This window comes from Euprymna scolopes, chromosome 18 (genome assembly GCF_053919585.1).
Source record: "Euprymna scolopes isolate OS-2025 chromosome 18, ASM5391958v1, whole genome shotgun sequence".
NCBI classification, from domain to species: Eukaryota; Metazoa; Mollusca; class Cephalopoda; order Sepiida; family Sepiolidae; genus Euprymna; species Euprymna scolopes.
The window spans coordinates 20,208,530-20,230,697 of NC_136499.1; the positions used below are offsets into that span (position 1 = coordinate 20,208,530).

Here is a 22,168-nt window from a genome sequence, read left to right on the forward strand (position 1 = left end):
GCTATCACTTAACATTCTGACCTATATTTTCAGAAAAGCTTTGTGTTTTCGTTTGACTACTCCAAAAAATTAAACTAGTTTGTGATAAACATAACAATTTTCTTGTTTAAAATCAAAATTTTTTTTAAAAATACCAAATTTCGGAGTTAAAATACGCCAGAATAGTGGTAATGACAAGAGATATTTTTTGGTTTTATTAAAGTTTCATCCTATGTTGTTTAAAAAATCCAAAAGTTGTTTCAGGAAAAGCACCACAGTTATCCTTTTTATTGCTCTGCTTTGGAGGGCAAAACAACCTCTTAAAAAGTGCCACAGTAGCACATAAATTAGTCAAAATGAGGTCTTTCCTTTTATTTGGTGCATTTCTAACTATTATTTTTGGATTCCTCGCCCTTGAAAACATACTTGAGTGACATTTAAACGCAAGAGGATTATTTTTGACCCTAAAATTGCAAATTTTCTAAAACTCCTGGATTCCAAAGTATGGTTTTGCAGTGCACTGATTTATTTCTGGACCAAAATCAACCCTCTGAAAAAATGGGTTCCTTTATTCAAATATGGCTGCAAAATGCAGGTTTCTCTCAGGTTTTACCTAAATTTTTTTGAGGTGTTCATAAAAGAATCTGAGAGTGGTGATGTCAAGGCTGGATGATATAGGCTGTGCAAGTTTTTGCAGCCTATTAGTTTAATAGCACAAGCACTTACAAGTAAGTAAATAAAAACAAACACATGTACATCTGTGTGTATAAATACAAACACATGCATGCAAAAGTTTATGCACTCTGTTAGTTTAATGGCGCACATACACAGCAACACTTTTTTTTTTTTTTGTGAGTAAATACAGGTGTAATGCTTTGTCAGTCTGTTTAATGCCATAAGTAATAATCCAGAAGTTTTCTCTTTCGTATGTAAATATTGAAATATAAGAGCATTCGGTTTTTGAGGCTGATACCGTTAATCTCGAATGTAGGAATGCTCAGATTTCAAATAATCGAAAAGCAGAAAATATGGCAAGAGACATCCCATTATTTGTGTAGATGTAAAGTGGTAAGAGTATGCGATGAGTATGAATTCAGTAGCCAATTAATGGTGGCGTAGACACAAGAAAGTAGGAAAATGTATAAATTCACACGGTGAAGAATGGGGTCGTAAGAGGACTTATGAAATAGGAGTAAAAATAGGAACTACTACCTTTGAAAGTAATGGCAATAGTGATGTCATCGCTCCTAGGATGTAATGTATGATTATATTTATTATGAAGCCTAAATATGTCTGTATTGAAGTTGTAAAGTTACACAATGTAGTGGCTAATAGTCTCGACATAATAGATTTGTTTGTGGCATCTGTTGTTGCAAACCTACAGTACTTTGGTCCAGAGGGGAAAAACTGCGCCGCTTTTATTATATATAGGGATTAAGTTTTTAAATGTTTTACTACAGACAAAAATAATTATGGTAATAATTATATATACTTGCCTGTATTTACACTCATGCACATCACAGGTGTATTTAGTATGTGCTGAGAAATGCTCTTTCTTTTTTCTTTTTTTTTCCAGAGCACCCATTTGAAGATCCAGCTAATATCTATCCAGATGGAAGATTTAACCATATTCAACAAGTACAAGAACGGTTAAAATTTTTGAGGTAAGAAACCCATTAGAAACCCTCCTCTTTCAATTTATAAGCTATTTAAGGAAATTCAATGCAAAATCATCCACTAAAGATTATTTAGGCTTTAATGCTATTTCATTTGTATCTAACAACTAAAAATGTTCAATATCAAAACCATTGGATTAGTAAAACCCGATTTTGTAGACCGAATCTTGTATTTGCAGCCAAACACTGATTACAGTAGTTTATAAAAATTGCAGTTTTAAAACTACAAAGTTCCCCAGTTTAATCAGGCTTTTCTTTAAGATCAAACCAAGATCACGTATTGCTGTTACAAGTTTGATTTCTTCTATGTTCAGTTTGAGGTTTGCCAAGTGTGTGTTCAATTTGATGCATAATGCACTTGACACCGCCTTTAAAGCTACAGGACAGGGGCAGGATGAAATATCTATAAGAATTAAGGCATGTTCAGCATTTTTTTCTGCTTGCAGAACGACTTATGATTGAGATAAAAATCCAGTCGTACCACAACATGGTGAATATACCATATCCTTGTCTGCAATTCAATTCTACTCCACGGGGCCAAAACTTTGTCATTTAGAAGTTTGGTGTCTGTCACATTTTCAAGCTTTGTATCACCAGTCTGCTCGAGATGTCGGATCTCCAGACTCAAGGAAATTCTAACAAGGAGATTTCCTTAGTTTGGCCACATCTTTTGTCATTCTCCAACCAACCTGATTCATAAAGCAATAACACCGGCTCCATTTTTGGAATAATAAAAGAAGGGAAGCCCTGAAAACTTTGCTTACAACATCAATGCTAACTTGGAAATTGTAGCTGGCCCGTACATCTTTGGAGTTCAACAATGGAACTGTGACTAACTTCTTTATGCTGAGAAGTCAGCCATTGACTTGCGATGCTGCAAATTAACTTGGATCTGACTCAGATCCAATGTTGTCACAGAACAGGACAAGTTATGTTCATACAAAAGTACACACACACACAAACATGAGTAGTCACACAATTTTAAAAATATAGTGATTAGTCTTGTAAAATATCTGTTCTCTCAGACCCCCACGCTGACCAGCACCATCAGAAAGGAACAATAAACTGAAATAAATCCAATTCGGATTTTCTTTCTTTTTTAACATAAGTCATTTATTACCGGTTTTCTTTCTCCCCGTCTCAACACCAGTTTAAGTCTCTTGCTGCCATATGTCCTTTCACCTGGCTCACGTTTCTCTTTCTTCTGACTGCACTCTGACCATTCTTGCCTTCATTTTACACGTCAATCTCCTTCGGTGCCGACTTTGTTTTTCTTAACTTAATCTTTTTTTTTTCCTTGTCATACCAACTCTCACACACTTCCTAATAGGCATATGCGCATTTTTTTCTGGCTGCTGCTGCTAATATCCTTGTGAGCCAGCTATCTTACAGCTGCTGCTATTTTCCCATGTGCTATCACATTCTTTAAAATTTGTTCAATCTCTACATTTAGATTTAGCAATGAAAATGCTATTTCTAATCTTAACTTGACAAATAAACTGCTCAGACAAGGCTGCTCACAGATTCCAATATGTATATAAAAACTGATTCTGTTAAATGTACAATAATTTTTTTGCCTTTTTTTTCTCTGAACTGTTATATTGTACAATGTTATACTGAAATATTCAATAAAATGAACCCTACAACAAATTTACAAAAGCAATAAGTTTTATTTTGTTAAGATGTATGCTTGTCATGATCCAATATCGGTAATAGATTACAATCAAAACCTTTTAGTTTCGAGAAACTGTACAAAAATTGTGCAGTTGCATGATTTATAATGATACCTATCATAGATTATAAGGTGTGCTATGCCAAGTTCCAATTTCAGATCTGATGTGTTTATTTCAAACTGTCTAGGTATAAACTGCAACTATTAGTAAAATAGCAGCTTGCACTAATCAGTTGCTGATTGTTTACAATATTTAGTGTTTTGCCAATAAAAGGTGTCATCATCGTTTAAAAAAATAGAAAACCATAATTTTATTGAAAACATAAAAACGTAGACCCCTACTACCATATCTCCTTCTCCAACATCAGGGGTCTACGTTCTAACCTTCCAGAGGTTGAAACTCAATTACAGGAGACGAAACCTGACATATTCTTTCTAAGCGAAACTGGAATAGGGCCGACTACCTCCCTAGATGAGTTCATAATTAAAGGATACTCTAACCTAACATCTAAATCTGACCCAAGGATCGCCACGGGCATGGAATATGTGCCTACATTAAAGATGGCTTCCCATGTGGCAGGGATATCTCCAGAGAAGATCCTAATCTACCTTATATGTGCTTCCGGGTTGCACTTGCTTACACCAACCACTATTTGCCCTCTATCGCCCCCATAACAGTGGAGTTACTGTCTTTAAGAGTATATCAGAAAAAATTGACCACATCCTGTCTGCTCATCCCTCAGCTAACATTCACATTTGCGGTAACTTCAATGTCCATAATGTGGAATGGCTGACCCACTCAAATAAGACTGATGGGGAGGGGAGGTTCTGTCATGATTTTGCCATTGCCTATGACCTTACTCGGATTGTCCGCGAGCCCACCCGTGTGCCCGATAGTACCGGTCAGTTCGCAAGCCTCCTAGATCTTTTTCTAGCCACTTCCCCTGAACTATGCTCATGTTCCGTTCTATCTCCTCTGGGATCCTCCGACCACTGCGCCGTATCAGTTAAGATAAAAATGAAATATAAATCTACAGACGTACCTCTCCACCGTACTGTATACTGATACTCTATGGCGGACTGGGATAGCTTCCGTACATTCATATCTGATCTCCCTCTCCATTCCATGTTTAAAAAGGATGTGTCCTCTATAGTATCAGATCTGACCGAATGGTTAATTGTAGGCATAGGCCAATACATCCCATCCAAAAAATTCCAACGAAAACCTAACAGCCAGCCATGGTTCTCCCCCGAATGTGCTGCTGCCATCGCACACAGAAATCACTTTTTCCATAGCTACCAACGTAATAGATGCACTGAAACTAAAGCTGCTTTCAGAACCACCAGCAACCATTGTTAAAGAGTAATAAAAAATGCAAGAGAACTATATGCGCAATCCGTCAAGTCCAAAGTAGCTGATCAGCGGCTTGGTTCCCACCAGTTCTGGCAAATAGCAAATAGGATCTTGAACAGAAACGTGCGCTCCATCCCAACCATTATCAATGGACCAGAGGGCATCTCGACAGCATCCGGCAAGGCCAAACTATTTACCAAAAACTTTGCGGCAAATTCTACCCTGTGTGACAAAGGCCATCAATTCCCCATATTCCCTCCTATAACAGACAACACGCTATGCAACATACAAATATCTGTGCGTGAGGTCGCCAAGCTAATCCAGAACCTTGACTCCAGTAAAGCAACTGATCCCGACAGTATTCCAATTATAGTGTTAAAAAAATTACAACCAGAACTTGCCCCCATACTTTCCAAACTGTTTAAGCGTTGCCTTAAGGAGAAGTGCTTTCCAACACCCTGGAAAACCTCATCAGTATGCCCTGTATTTAAGAATTCAGGGGATAAGTCATCCCCCTCTCAGTAAAGACCAATAAGTCTCCTGTGCGTCATGAGTAAGTTGCTGGAATCCACAATAAATAGAGAAGTAGTCAACCACCTTAGCAGAAATAACCTTATTAGCGACACACAATATGGTTTCCGCTCTGCTAGATCTACAGCAGATGTGCTAACGGTTATATCTCATAGGATTAGCGAATCTCTCGACAAAGGCTTCATTTCTAGGGCAATTGCTCTCGACATATCAAAGGCCTTCGATAAGGTTTGGCATAAAGGCCTACTACACAAGATTTCCAGCTACAGTATAACTGGAAATGTTTTCTCTATCATTAAATCATTTCTATCTGATAGGCTCATAAGAGTAGTGGTTGATGGGCAGAAATAAGAGGCCCACAGTATTAATGCTGGAGTCCCTCAGCGGTCCATACTGGGCCCAACTCTCTTCCTTATCTACATCAATGATCTCCCAAAACACATACTAAAATCTTTCGTTGACATCTATGCTGATGACAAGACCATCTATGGCAACACATCAAAGGCCGTAAATGATGATGTTCTCTCTGATTCTCTCTCCTCTGATCTTGAGTGTGTGGTACAGTGGGGAAAGAGGTGGCTGGTTACCTTTAATGCATCTAAGACCAAGCTCCTATCTTTACATCATAAACGCTCTGATCCCCATCTGACATCAATTGAAATGAATGGCTCTCGTCTAAGGGAGGCCCCAGGATTTGATAAGCTCCTGGGTTTGACCTTTACACCTGATCTTAAATGGAACACATACATCAAGTCTGTGGCCAAGGTCGCTGGGAAAATGGTGGGATCCTTCTACCGCTCCAGAAGATATCTCACTAATGATGCAATTCTCTATCTATATAAGAGCCAAGTACGTCCAAAGATGGAGTACTGCTGCCACATCTGGGCGGGGGTGCAAAAAACAGCCTATCCTGCCTTGACGGAGTACAAAATAGACTCCGTGGCTTAGTGGGGGATGCCCTTTTCTCTACCTTGCAATCTCTTTCCCACAGAAGAGACGTAGCGAGCCTGTCATTGTTCTATCGTTACTTCCATGGCAGGTGCTCATCTGAGCTCCATTCTCTGGTCCCCCCTCACCAATCTTTCTCAAAAAACACCCGACTAGCTGAAACCACCGTCAATAATTTTCCCCACTCCCTATCTGTGTCTAAATCAAAACGTAGATACCATGAACAAAGCTTCTTTCTTAGAACTGCACGCCTGTGGAACTCTGTTCCGCTTGCCTGTTTCCCTCCCGACTTCAACCTTGATGTCTTCAAGTCCAACACAAATTCCTGATGAACCGTAATGACACCTTACCAATTCGCCAATACTATTGCTACACTATCCCTTTGATTACTGTACACGTACACACAATAACCCTTATCCCTGAGTGGCCATTGGTGAACTCTATGTAAAAAAAAAAAAAAAATGGCAAATACATGCACTCTTTAAATTTCAGAACTCAGTTTTGCATTTGGTGTACTGATTCAGCAACCCTCAATATTCTACATATAAGAAAATATCAGCTTTAAAATTTAGCCCTGAATGGTGAAATAGCAAAAAAAAAAAAAAAAAAATCCTGGTGCAAGTCACATTTTTAGGTTATAAATTTGTAGACATTTATGCTGATGACACTATCTATGGTACCACATCTAAGACCATAAACAACAAAGTTCTCTCTGATTCTCTCTCCTCTGAATTTGAGTGTGTGGTATAATGGGGAAAGAGGTGGCTGGTTACTTTTAATGCATCTAAAACCAAGCTTGATCCCCATCTGGCATCAATTGAAATGAATGGCTCTCGTCTTGGGGAGGCCTCATGTTTTGACAAGCTTCTGGGCTTGACCTTTACTCCTGATCTTAAATGGAACACATGCATTAAATCTGTTGCCAAGGCCGCTGGAAAAATGGTGGGATCCTTCTATCGATCCAGTAGATATCTCACTGCTGATGCAATTCTTTCTATATAAGAGCCAGGTACGTCCAAGGATGGAGTACTGTTGCCACATCTGGGCAGGGGCTGCTAGAAAGGACTTATTCTGCCTTGATAGAGTTCAAAATAGACTTTGTAGCCTCGTAAGGGATGTCCTTTTCTTTTCCCTGCAACCTCTTTTTTATAGAAGAGATGTTGCGAGTTTGTCGCTGCTTTGTTATTTTCAAGGCAAGTGCTCGGTTGAGCTCTAATCTATGGTCCCCCCCTCGCCAGACTTTTACAAGAAACACCTGTCCAGCAGAAAACACTATCACTAATTTCCCCATCTCTTTAACTGTGCCTAAACCTAAACGTACATTCCATGAACAAAGCTTCTTTCTTAGAACTACACACCTGTGGAATTATCTTCCGTTTTCCTGCTTTCCAGCTGATTACAATATGGTTGTCTTCAAGTCTAACGTAAACAAGTTTTTGATGAACCATTCCATATAAGTTAACAAATTTACCGAATTTCCATTAACGATTACTATTTTGCCCAATTTCTACTGTACACTCTTTAACCCTTATCCTCAAGTGGCCTCTTGGCTTTGATAAGTGATGATGCCTATGTAAAAAAAAAAAAAAAAAAAAAAAAAAAGGAAAAAAAATGTAGAAAAGGTCTATGTATTAAGATTTTCTGATGTTTATTTTAGAATTGTAAAAGGTGGTTGTTGTGAAGAGTGAATACTTTATATTGCTTGTTTACAAAGAGTTTAACAGAGATTGGCAACTTATTACAATGGTAAAGGAAAAGCACTAGATAGAGGTAATTACAGAGGATTAAAATTGATAAATCATGTCCTGAAAGGGGGTTGAAAGAATAATTGAGCAGCAAATTTGTTGGATAAAAGCATAAATGAAATAGTTTTATTTTATACTTAGGCAAAGTATTGCTAGTGTTATATTTTATCCTTACACAAATACAAGAAAAATATCTTGGTAAGAAGCTGTATTTTGCTTTTGCGGATCTAGCGAATTCTTTTAATAGAATGCCAAAAGAAGTTGTCAGATCGGATTTATTTAAACTAGGAGTAAATGAGTGGTTAGTGAAGATTGTTCAAGCAATGTACAAAAATGCTTAAAGTTGTTAGAATTTAAAACCACATTTAGTGACAGTTTTAATATTAAAGTAAAAGTACATCAGAGTTCTGTACTGAGTATGTTGCTTTTCATTTGTGTCTTACAGTTTATAAGGCAAATGTATGCAGTGTGATGATGTATGAAAGTGAGGATGGAGGACATGTTGCATGGAGAGAAATGATGGATGTGTAATGCGAGTCTTTGTTAAGACTGGCTAGATCTGGTGACTTAGGGGGAAGATTAAATCTGGATAGTATAAGGAGATATGTGCAGAAGAGATGTGTGCAATAGTATGTTAAAAGAATGGATGAGTCCTTGGGTGAATAGATGTAGAACAGTTAAGGTTAAGTTCAGAGGGAGAAGTCAAGAGAAAACACGTGGAGAGAAGTGTTAAGAATAGATTTGAGTGAAAAAGGAAAAAAGACCTGGCCAGAGATAGGTTTGTTTGGAAGTTAATTTCTACAAACCTGTCAAATGTATGCAACATGTAAAATGGATATCAAACAGATTATTATTGGTAATCACATGAGATAAGGAAGATTATAAGTTCATGCTCAGCTGAATGTTTTGTCCAGCATAACTAATTTTGTTTAGGAAGGGTATATTTATATTAACTTTTTTTTTTTTTTAAATAGGCATCACCACATTATCAAGGCCAAGAGGCCACTCAAGGATAAGGGTTAAAGAGTGTACAGTAGAAATTGGACAATATAGTAATCATTAGTAATGTAAATTTGATAACTTATATGGAACGGCTCATCAAGAACTTATTTACGTTAGACTTGAAGACAACCATATTGTAGTCGGCCGGAAAGCAGGAAAACGGAAGACAATTCCACAGGCGTGCAGTTCTAAGAAAGAAGCTTTGTTCATGGAATCTACATTTAGGTTTAGGCACAGATAAAGAGTGGGGGGAATTATTGATAGTGTTTACAGCTAGACGAGTGTTTCTTGTGAAAGTTTGGCGAGGGGGGACCATAGATTGAAGCTCAGTCGAACACTTTCCATGAAAATAACGATACATCAAACTCGCAACATCTCTTCTGTGAGATAGAGGTTGCAAGGAAGAGAAAAGGACAACTCCTACGAGGCTACGACGTCTATTTTGAACTCTATCAAAGCAGGACAAGTCCTTTCTAGCATCTCCTGCCCAGATGTGGCAACAGTATTCCATCCTTGGACGTAACTGGCTCTTATATAGATAGAGAATAGCATCAGCAGTGAGATATCTACCGGATCGATAGAAAGATCCCACCATTTTTCCAGCGGCCTTGGCAACAGATTTGATGTACGTGTTCCATTTAAGATCAGGAGTAATGGTCAAGCCCAGAAGCTTGTCAAAACTTGAGGCCTCCTGAAGACCAGAGCCATTCATTTCAATTGATGCCAGATGGGGATCAGAATGTTGATGATGTAAAAAGAGAAGCTTGGTTTTAGATGCATTAAAAGTAACCAGCCACTCCTTACCACATTATACTACGTGCTCAAGATCAGAGGAGAGAGAATTGGAGAGAACTTGGTTGTTTACTGTCTTAGATGTGCTACCATAAATGGTAGTGTCGTCAGCATAAATGTCTACAAATGATGTAAGGATGTGATTTGGAAGATCATTAATGTAGATCAGGAACAGTTGGGCCCAGGATGGACCCCTGAGGGACACCGGCATTAATACTGTGAGCTTCTGATTTTTGCCCCTCAACTACTACTCTTATGAACCTATCAGAAAGAAATGATTTAATAATTGAGAAGACATTTCCAGCTATACCATAGCTAGAGATCTTATGAAGTAAACCTTTATGCCATACCCTATCAAAGGCCTTAGATATGTCAAGAGCAATTGCCCTAGAAAGGTTGCCTCCGTAGAGATTTTCTAATCCTATGAGATATAACTGTAAGCACATTTGCTGTAGATCTAGCAGAACGGAAACCATATTGAGTGTCACTAAGAAGGTTATTTTTGTTGAGATGGTTGATTACTTCTGTATTTAACACAGATTCCAGCAACTTACTCATGACGCACAGGAGACTTATTGGCCTGTACTGAGAGGGGGATGAACGATCACCTGAATTCTTAAATACAGGGCATACTGATGAAATTTTCCAGGGAGATGGGAAACTATTCTTAAGACAACGTTTAAACAGTTTTGTAAGTATGGGCGCTAGTTCAGGTTGAAGTTTTTTTAGTACTATAATTGGAATACCGTCAGGGCCAGTTGCTTTACTGGAATCAAGGTTTTTGATTAGCTTGGCAACATCACCTACAGATATACGTATATCACATAGCGTGTTTTCTGATACAGGAGGAAATATTGGGGGTTGGTAGCCTTGATCGCAAAGGGTAGAATTAACTGCAAAGTTCTTGACAAAGAGTTTGGCTTTGTCTGATGCTGACGAGATTACCTCAGGTCCATTGATAATAGTTTAACTACATTAAAACTAAACCTCCACGTTCAAATCCAAACTCTCTTGGGAACTTTTTTTTTTATATATAAAAGCAAAGAAATATAAACAACTTATCTTTCTCTCATTCTGTTGCAAACTTTAGCAACCACTTAAACATGATAAAAAATATCATTTTAACAGACTTTTTGCATTTTGAACCCTCCCATTTAACCATTTATTTATCAATAATAACTTGTGTATAAAAAAAGTTGTTTAACAATTTGACAAATAAAATTTAATCTTCATTTCAATCCAGGAAGTTGTTTTTCAGTCAAGTTTGTCAATACATTTGTTTTTGTACAGCTTAGCATCCTCATCACTTGATTAATCATCACCAAACTTGGTAAAAATATCATAGTCTAACTTAGAACTGATTTAGTTTTGTGATATGAAAGTCACACTGTTTGGCTCTGTTTGTCATAAAAATTTGCAACCTCGCCCATAACCCTGACCTTGAGAAATTTGGTTACGGTTGAAATTTGGTTACGGTTGAAATTTAACAGAATTGCAACTTTTTACTTTTCCAATTTTGATGTCTGGGTCTGGTGCTCTTTGCTAATAGTTAACTATGAAAAATTTCAGTTTGATCAGATAGTTTTTGGGTTATCACTATTTCTATGGTTTAACTTTAGGAATACTTGATACAATACGACTCCTCTTTACATTATCAAGCAGATGTATGCAGTCTTATTACTAATTTGTTTTTACTTTATATTTTGAAGAATATTTTTTTGTTTTCAAATTTCACTTCTACACAAATTCTGTCAATTTAAAAAAAAAAAAAAAATTGTATTAACATTTTCTTAAATGATTCCAGCAAAAATTCCATTTATAAAGAAATTTGTTTTTGTTTAAATTTTCTCTTTAATTTTTGGTTCACTATTTTTCTTTTCAGATTTTTGCTCAAAGATGGTCAACTTTGGTTATGTGAAATTCAAGCCAAGCAGGTATTGGACCTTGTATGTTTTTATTTTCTTTTGATTCTGTGTGAACTGTGTGTCCAACTAACACCAGCAGCTGAAACATTTCCTTTCAGTTGGCATCTTTCTTAGTCGATAGAAGACAAGGTTACTCTTATCACTTGTATAATTAGTTATGGGAAAAACCCTTGTTCAGATTTTAATTTCTTGCAAGCAGAATCTTTGTTTTTTTGTAGCATCGTTTCAACATTTCACTCTGTTATTTGACATTATTTTTAGTTTTTAAAGGTTTTCTTAAATTTTATCTGCTGTTTCATTTCTTATTTTGAATAATAACTTGCAACTTGCATGCAAAGTTCTTATTGCAATAGTTTCGAAAATGGTTTTAAGTTATTTTCAAATCAAATTTTTATACTTAATTCTGGTTTATATTTGAAAATATTTGTGCATGCTCTATTATTACATCTGTTTATGTGAAACATTGTTTCTCAAGTAACCAGTTTTAGTTTATCTGTACGTAAAATTTGTATGTAGTTTGTATCCCCCCTTTTTTTCTTGGTCTCTTGCATGTTCTAATTTTGATAATTTCAAGTACACAGAAAATGTGATTTTGATTTTCAAAATTATTTTTGTCTGTTTCATTGTTTTGCTTTTCAATCAAAATCTCGCTGCAAAAATTTGATAAGAAAACTTAAATGTGTTCATGTAGACCATTTAAAAAAAAAAAAAAAATCTTTGAATTAGTTTCTTTGAAGTGTTTGAGATGTTCATTTAGTTTTATTTTATTTTTTGTAATTTTTAGTTCACTAATTGGTGGTTGTGAGGGAATACATCTTTGTGCTTATCTGATTGGCTTCATATTTAACATCTTTTTTTTCTCTTGTTTTAATGAAGGTTAGAAAATACATTTCTTGACTAAAAGAATCTTCTTGAAATTAATATTTGTTAAAATGCCATTGTATTATATTTGAAGTGTAAAAATGTCATAATTTGATTCTCACGTTTAATTAGCAATTTTTGTATTTTTTATTACTTTGTTGGCGGATGTCTTTTTTATATATATATATATATATATATATAAATTGTAAATAGCATTAAATAAAGCAAATCCTGATTTTTTTTTTTTTTTTTTTTAACAATTACGAAAAATATCAATTTTTTTCTAACATTAGAATCTTTATCTTTTTTAATCCTATAAAAAGGAACATCAATACTGTTTCAGAAAATTGGAAATGAGAATTGATGATTTTTATTTGAATTATTCAGGCTACTATTCGCCCTTTGAATGTAATTCTCATATTTTTGGCATTGCACAGTGGATAAAGGCATTGGGTAATAATATGAAGTGAATGTTCTTTGGAGGTTGAATGTTCAATCATCACTACAAACAATACTAAGTATAAAATAAAGTTACTTAACACTTTGTTTCAGGTAGAACGAGAGAGAATCTGCCATCTGGATAAATAAAAGGTTTAGTTTTGAAATTAATAAAGATTCCAGAGATTGAAAAGGTGCACCTGAAGAAGATTGAAGGATATATCAGTGAAAATATTGTCAGAATAACATCTTTGATGAGAATTATAGTTTGAATATTTAATACATTTTTAATAATTTAAAGAATTAGTTTTTAAGCTAAACTAATTTTCATGTTTGTTATAGTCACTATCTTGCAGAATGAAATATTAGATTAAAAAATATACCTTCTGCTGATTATTAAATTGTAAATATTTTAATTCCTCAAATTTTCTTAAATGTATATAATGTTACGTTTAACTAAAACGTTTCTAGACATTTAGTATTAAATTAAGTAGATATTCAGTGAAACATTTTCTATAAAACAATATTTCTGTTATTTCTTGCATGTGTTATATGTATTGTGCTGTTAAAAAAGAATTGTGTATGTCGGGTGTTTCAAGTTCAGCTGCTTGAACTAAAAACGCATTCCTTAACCATGAAGATCCTAATAAACATTTTAGATTACTTTCCTGTCTTCATTCTATGAAAATGTGGACATATCTGGGAATGACATCGACTGCATTTAATGGTGAAGCCCAAATTTTGGAAGCTTTGGGTGAAGCTTCCCTTTAGTTACCACTGCTCTCAAGTCTGCTCTGGGTTCGAATGGTAGTGTGTCGGAGACTATTTTATAGGTTTAATAGAATCTTACTAAAGAATAACCTGAAACTGTGATCAGCAATTTAAGTTTTATCTTAAATTAAAAAAAGCAAATTGAATAAATATTTATAAAAAAACTGAAAACTCAATTAAAATGACTGAATTCAGCATTACATAGCTCTGAATTAGTTGATATAAGCCAGTTAAAAAAATATTTATTTGAGCAATATCTTAAACTTCATTAAAGAAATAACTTTTCAATAAAATTTAAATTGTAAAAAAAAAAACAAAAAAAACTATGAATTAAAATAATTCTCAATTTTCTGACAATGGGGACATATATATATATATATATATAATGTATAGACAAGACTTAGCATTTATTTAAAAAGGATTACAAAATGTGTTGTGCGAAAAAAGTAATATTTCACTTTGTCTTAAGCAGGTTGAAAATGAATTATATTAGAAACTTATCAAAAATCTTTGTTTATAAACTAATTGTTTTATAGTTCTAGATCACTACTTAAATTAATTTCACTTTCTAACTCAGCATCTGACAATAGTTTTAATTCATCATAAATTCAATAATTATCTTTTACAGAATTTTTGTTAATATTTCATAAAAATTTTAAAAATTCTCTTTCAGATTTGGAAATGTTTAGCTGAAAATGCTATTTATGTGGCAGACAGAGAATCATGCTTTAAATGGTTTGCAAAGGTAATTATTTTTTACATGCTAAATTCTTAAATTATGCTGACTTGCCAAGATATGCTTCCTATATTCATAGTTTTGCTAAGTGTATGTATAATACATGTTTCTGAATTTTTTAGATGATTGGTTATTTGTATTTGCATTCATTGGACTACTGTTCTCATCTAGAGTGTGATAGGTCAGAGCTTACATAGAGTGAAATGTGAAAATCACACCCAAGATGAGAACGGTAGACCGATGAATCCAAATAATATGAATAAAATGTTAACTTGAAATCTATTAATGAATTAAATGAATGATAGATTTACTTGATTACTATCAATTATCACATTTCAAGGAGGAGGGATGCAACGTGAATATTTGTCAATTATTTTTTAAACAAATTCAACTTTATTTTTAATTTGTAAAAATAAAACAAAATATTTTATTTTTCATTTCATTGTGAATAATCTTACAATTTGATCTTTAGACGGTTGTGAAGGAATATATTTTGTGCTTTCATCAATAGTATCCAGAATTTTTTTTTTTTTTTAATTAATTGAATAGCTTCCAACTATGGTGCTTTGATAAAGAATATTCATTAAGAACGAGTGGGACCTGTGGAAATTCCACTGTTGACTCTTTCATATGTAATATATTGATGTTGGTATTCCGTGGATGTTTAGCATAAATGGAGATGCCCTGATATTGTAGCTCTTTTGTTAAAACTACAAAAGTATTTATCTAGGTTAGGAAGGAAACCCGGCATAGTCCGGTCATAAAATATGATTAAATATATTCTAATTTATGCAGATTTCGTATATATTATTATAGTCAATTTTCTATCGATTTTTACATATTATTATAAAGTTGCGATTTCAAAAATAGAAGTAGATCTATATGACTTAGGTGCTTGAACTGAAACTTATGAATAAAAAATATATAACTTGAATTCCTTCAACTATAATCAAAACTGAAGCTTCTGAGTTTGACCTTTACTCCTGATCTGAAATGCAACATATACATCACGTCTGTTGCCAAGAAGGCTGGGAAAATAGTGGGATCCTTCTACCGCTCCAGAAGATATCTCACTACTGATGCAATTCTCTATCTGTATAAAAGCCAAGTACGTCCAAGGATGGAGTACTGCTGCCACATCTGGGTAGGAGCTGCTAAAAACAGCCTATCCTGCCTTGACAGAGTACAAAATAGACTTCGTAGCTTAGTGAGGGATGCCCTTTTCTCTTCCCTGCAACCTCTCTCCCACAGAAGAGACGTTGCGAGCCTGTCTTTGTTTCATCGTTATTTTCATGGCAAGTGCTCTAATCTCTCACCCCCCCCCCTCACCAATCTTTCACGAGAAACACCTGTCTGGCTGAAACTACTGTCAATAATCTTCCCCCACTCATTATCTGTGCCTAAATCCAAATGTAGATTCCATGAACAGCACTTTCTCAGAAGTGCACGACTGTGGAACTCTTTCGTTTGTTTCCCACCTGACTACAACTTGGATGTCTTCAAGTCCAACATAAACAAATTCCTGACAAACTGCCCCCTTAAGTAAGACACTCTATTAAATCTCCAATACTAATGATTACTACAATACTATCTCATTAATTACTGTACACGCAATAACCCTTATCCCTGAGTGGCCTCTGGGCCTTGATAAGTGGTGACCTCCATGTAAAAAAAAAAAAAAAAAAAAATGCGGTATGACCTATTATATTTAATATCCAGTATTTTTAACTGCAGAACAAACCTCAAATTTATTTTAATAGAAATAATTTCAACATAAGGTAGATTAGGTCTATTATAAAGTCTAGAATTTAAGTAACGTCAACTGTGTTTACATCATAAAACTAATAGTGCGAAGGCTGAATTCTGTGAGTTCCTGTGAAAACCTGAACTTCTACTGCAAATATTTTTACTGATTTTAATAAGATTTAAACCAGATACCAAATTATGTAGATCCTCAAAATGTTGATTTTCTCATAGTTAGCTCAATATGATGGCTGAATTAAATCCAATTTAATCTGTTCTATTATGTTAACATTCTTAGTTCAGCTTTTATCTATTCCAAATAAATGAAAGAAATATCTAAGATTGATGAATTCATATATTTAACCATCTAAGAAACAGCCAAAATCTCGGCGCGTGTACAGTTTAATTAAGACATTAAAAAATGAAAATATCGAAGAAGAAAAAAAAAAAAAAAAAAAGTTGTACATATTGTTGTGAACTGAAGATCTCTGAAAAAAAATTCACTTAATATGATGGAGTAGTTTTTTTTTTTTTTTTTTTTTTAACAGCAGAAAAACATGTTTTTATGAAAGCACGTTGAAGTCAGCCATTATGGAATGTTTTGAACACACCACGGGGAGATAACTCAATTTTAAGTGCCGACACTCCCTCCCCATCTTTAATACTAGCTTTTCTTTCTAAAAATCATACCTTTTGCTCGGTATTACAAATTTTTTTTTTTTTTTTGCTGTACAAAAAACAAAAAAAAAAAAAATACTTGATGAAATTTAGTGAAACTTTTTCGGAGAACTTCGTTCCATAACGAATACGTACAATTTTAAACTTTTCGATATTTTCATTTTTTAATGTCTTGATTAAACTGTACAAGTACCAAGCTCTCATTTAAAAATCAAATTACATTTATTGCTGAGATTAGTTTAAAAAAAATGCATTTGAACAAGAAACAGTTTGAAAATGTATTGTCTTTTACCAATTTCAGTTAATGGGTGAAGAACCAGATTTGGATCCAGACATAACTAGGGATTTTTTTGAGAAGAATATCCTTCAGTTGGATCCAACTCTTCTTACAGAAAATGGAATGAAGTAAGTAGAAATGTTGAAATTATCTTTCAAATATTTTACAAACGTAAAGGTCTTAATTACAAAAGAAAAAAAAAATTCTATGCTAGTCACTCAGGAACCAAACAATAAAACTAAAATTGATTATTTTCTATTAATCTACAGAAACTGCAAAAGCAAAAATGGTGATATCAAATTTTGGTTCTTGTTCAGAATTTCCCCAGAAATATGAAAATATCATATTCCAAAATTCACATAATTAATTCAGTAATGGTATTTTAAAAGAGAAAATCAAATTTCCTGAGTAATTAAAGACTAGCTGTCTTGCCCGCCATTTTGAAAATAATTTTAAGAAACAAAGGGAGATAACAATTCAAACTTGTGTGATTTATGTTGTAATGCTTGCGAATCCCCATTAATTGCTTAAAAATGATTGTTTATTAAGATGGAACTACTTCATCAGTTTGTGATTTTGGAATATATTTTTGTTTCATTATGATACGAACAGATTTTTCTTAATTTTGGTTATTAAAAAAGGGAGATTTTAAACCAGAACTGGAATTTTTTTTCTTTTTACCATGCCATTAAATGTTCAGCTGAAATAGTTATGAAGAGAAAACTTTTTTTCCATGGTTTAAAATAAAAAGAATTTGTTTTTAAAATTTAAATTAAAGTTAATCAAATAAACCATATTATTAAAATTGTTTTACCATCTTATTTAACAGTTGTTATGAAAGATTCTTCAAGCATGTCAACTTGAAAGAGAACAAACTTGTTGTAAAAAGGCGAGGAGGTCATATGATGAATGACCTTGAACTCATTGGTTTGGAATATTTGTGGAGGGTGAGTTGATATTTTACTTTCATCTCCTAAACAATAATTCTTACTTTTTTATCAAGTTAAAACAACTTGTTCTTTTTTTATAGTTCATTTCATTATTTAAAAAAAAAATTATTTGTAATTTTTAAAACCTTTGAAATTTAGTCAGTTTTTTCTTCCTTTGTTATATTAGCGGATCAAAAGCATAAATTCATATGAATCAGCATGGTACAACTTGTGACCAGCTTTTATTGTTGGTGTTGGTTTGCCCTGATTCTTTTTAGAATCGGATATTTAGAGTGGCAACCATATAAGGTTGCCAATGTTAATAATGGAAGTAGTTCGATGAAACTGGCAGTATGTAAACTTGACATGCCAGATCGTGAGTCCACATCAATATATATTTTATTGCTGCCATCTCCTGATTAGCAACTATTAGCAGGCTGAAATGCACCAAACATTTATTTTTTCCTTTTCCTAACTCAATCTGCAAATTCAAAAACAAAACAATAATTTTCCTCTACAAAACAACCAAACGAAACACCATGAAATATATATTTCTTTAAATATATAAATATATATTACTTTTTTTTTTTTTTTTTAAATATATAAATATATATTACTTTAAATATAAAAAAAAAAAAAATTAAGCAAAACTAATTTTTTTCTAAAATTAGTTAATTTGGTATTGATTAGTACAAGGAGAGTTGCTATTCTGTAGAACAAAAACAACCAAATCAAACCTCAATAATAAATATTTGTAATATTTAAAGAACTTCAAGCATAGAAAACTTAAAAGTTACTGAACTTTGCATTAAATAACCTGAAAAAGTTTGATATTCAGTAAAACAAACAAAACATAATTAGTTGTTTATTATTTTATTTAATGCATTTTCACCTCAAAGAAGGCACAGTGCCAATTTGATCTAGAGGGCTACTATCTGGGACATAATTGCAGTGACACTATGAAGGGAGTTGAGTAGCAAGATGTCTGTTTACATTACACTTTAACTTCTGCATGTCAGTACAGTCGAAGTAGGAACCCGGAAGGGAATTCCAAAGTTTAGCAGTTCTGGAGAAGAAACTACTTGAATAGAAGGCTTTCTGGCATCTGGGGATCTGTGTAGTGGTGGGGTTTTGCTGTTTGTCGAGGAGATACAAGGGCTTGTAATTGGTCAAAACATCTGCCATCAAAATACTTGTAAAACAGGGAGGTGTAACATTTCGTTGATGGAACAAAGGTTGATGGCTAGCTGACAGTTTGAGACCTATTAGGTTGACGACTCTCTTTTGAACCCTGTCCAGGAGTGAGAGACAAGTAGCAGATGCACTAGCCCAAATGTTTTCACTCTCTATACTCCATACATGGGTGAATGGTAGCTTTGTGGAGGTACAGGATTCTTTCAGTCATAAGTAACTTTCTAGCATGGTAAAGAGAACACACCTTCCTCGCAGCAGCCATGGCAATGTCCTCAATGTATCTGTTCCAACTCCTGTTCTCTGTAAGTTGAGCTGAGTAGTTTGAATAAAGTACTTTTAGGTAATGTACCATTAGACATAGCTATTGGTGATTGAGGAGTTTTCTTGTAATTATTGAAGGAAAGAAGCTTAGTCTTGGTAACATTTGAATGTGACCATCCATTTTTGTCCCCATTCCACTACAGACTGGAGGTCTAGGATTTCTGCCAGTACCTTATGTGTTCATTTGTTTTCTGCTCATGCCTGTTATAGAGAGTGGTGTCATCAGCAAATATACCCATCTCAGAGACAATTTTATCAGAGGGGTCATTTATGAATATCAGGAATAATAAAGGTCCAAGGATTGATCCCTGAGGTACACTCACATTTATATCGTTAAAATATTACGACCATTGAGGACAACCTGGATTTTTCTTATTTAAGGATTTAATTATGTTAATATTTGTCCAGTGATATTGTATGATCTGATTTTCCTTAAAAGACCATCATGCCAAACCCTGTCAAAAACCTTAGATATATCTAGAACTATTGCCCCACCTTCACCTGCTTTAAAAGGGTGATTTTCACATCTAGTGTGGTGTCTGTCCGCAAAGGAAAATCGTTGAGGGAGTGGTTTGCTGAGTCCAAAGTAGAATTTAAGGCAAACCGACTGGCAAGCATGTTAGCCTTCTCTGTTGCCATGCAAACAACCTCATGATTGTTGGATAGTTGGGAAATTGTTGATTGTCCATTATTTACTACACTGTTGTATATTTTCTGGAAATCAGGAATTCTTAATTTCTGCACTTCAATGCATTTTCTGGTGGTTTTGGTGTATTCTCTCTTAGCTGTCACTACTTCTTTCTTACAATTACTTCTAGCTTCTATAAACTTTTGTTATAAACCATTGGTGAGAGTGAGGTTTGCTATAGAACTTCCATGTGGAAATTTGCTTTGATTGCCACTTTGAATCATTCAGCGATCTCATTTGTGCACGGTTTTGCAGAAAGAAAAAAGATTTTCCCATGGGGCATCTGAGATCCCTGATGGCTTCCCAGTCAGCCTTCTTATAGTACCTTGTCATTTTAAGCAATGGCTCTTCAACTCTGGGTGATTTCTACCAATACCACAGCATGATCAGCATTCCTGAGTGGGCTATGGGTATTCATTACACAATCATCAGGAACTGTGGTCAGAAATAGATCTAGAAGTGAGGGTTGTTGATCTTGCTGATCTGAGAAATGGGTCTGAAATGTAACTGTGACAAGGAATGAGATATGGAGAAGCTATGTGTTATGCCAGCAGCTGCATCTGTGTAAGTAGAAAAACCAAGCTTATTATTAGTTAATGAAAGATGTGAATAAATGTTAAACTATTTAGAAAGTTCTGCATGATGAGTGATGACTATGAAATAATCAACTTGACACAATTGTTACGCATCAGTGAAGTAATATGATGTAACAATGTGTTACAAAAGATTAAATTGTTCAACTTTTGGACTCAATTAGATATAAAGTTTTTTGATATGTATGATTCAGTATCAATTCTTTCTTTATTGGGTTTCTTTTCATAAAGTTGTTTTGCTTTTAGGTTGTATTGAATAGCCCAGAAAGTGTGGCTGAAAAACCTGTAGCACTCCTGAAAGAAATTTTCACCAATCTTGGCCCTCACTTGCAACAAAATCATGTTGATATCCACGAGGACTTCATTCAAACATGTATCGATCGTCTGAAACCTTCCTACGACACTGTCTGTGTGTTGGAAGATGACAAGGAGAGTAAGAATAGAGTGATGCAGGAAGCTATGCGGATGGTCCGTGTTCTGACTGTACTCAAGGAATATGTTGCTGAATGTGATGAGGCATATGGTGAGGAAAGATCAATTTTACCTCTGGGCAGGTTAGTATTTTACTGTTTTAAAAAAAAAAAATTGTTTCAGTATTACTTTTATTTGATTGTTTTCTTTATCTTGACCAAACTCAAATATGCCTTAAGATGAAATACTGCTGCCACATCTGGAAAGGTGTCGTTCAGAGCCCTCTTTTTTTATTTTATTTTATTTTTTTTTTTTTTTACTTTGACCATACAAAATTGACTTCTCAATTTGGTAGGGTTATTTTGATATAACTAGTCTCTCTATCCTATTGTTACTTCCATGGAATGTGCTTGACGATAAATTAAATTTGCTTCCTCCTCAAAAACAATCACAGCAAGAACTCGTCTATTTACCACAACTGCAAAAAATTTTCCTTCTATGTGCTTAACATCAAACAGAATTTTATTCTTCAAGAACTTCCATCTGTGGATTGTGACCCTGCACACTACAAACTGGTCATCTTCAAATCCAATCTCAAATACTTGCCATTTACTATCTTAATAAGTAAACAAATTTTGTTCCCTTTCAATCCTCTCATAATATTCATCAACATTCAACTGATAACCTTCAGAAGGTTAGTGGACACAAAAAAACACTTGAAAAAGTAATTCTTGAAGCTATAGAGGCTTTATCAATGTAAAAAAATGATAGTATCCACATGAGGAAAAAATTCTAACCATGTAAAATAAAATGTCAATTTCTTTTTGTACAAAATAACTGTTAAATTAAGTTTTTCCTCCTGTTGAAAATTAGAATATAATTTTATTGAATTTAAAATGTAAAT

At 34.1% G+C, this 22,168-nt stretch overlaps 1 protein-coding gene across 14 annotated transcripts in view; it reads left to right on the forward strand.

Moving 5' to 3' along the window:
* Positions 1-22,168, forward strand: part of LOC145297516 (ubiquitin carboxyl-terminal hydrolase 9X-like) — a 292,030-nt gene that overhangs the window by 162,612 nt on the left and 107,250 nt on the right. For 8 of the 14 annotated variants that reach the window (XR_013870257.1, XR_013870258.1, XR_013870256.1 and 5 more), the window contains 6 exons: positions 1,556-1,643; positions 11,582-11,645; positions 14,368-14,439; positions 17,153-17,256; positions 17,958-18,075; positions 21,100-21,407. Coding sequence is in view for 11 of the 14 variants with exons in the window: in XM_080143416.1 (XP_079999542.1) it covers positions 1,556-1,643; positions 11,582-11,645; positions 14,368-14,439; positions 17,153-17,256; positions 17,958-18,075; positions 21,100-21,407 (754 nt within the window). In the remaining 3 variants the exon portion in view is untranslated. The remainder of the gene's footprint in view (positions 1-1,555; positions 1,644-11,581; positions 11,646-14,367; positions 14,440-17,152; positions 17,257-17,957; positions 18,076-21,099; positions 21,408-22,168) is intronic. The other 6 variants (XM_080143421.1, XM_080143425.1, XM_080143426.1 and 3 more) reach the window with 1 other exon arrangement.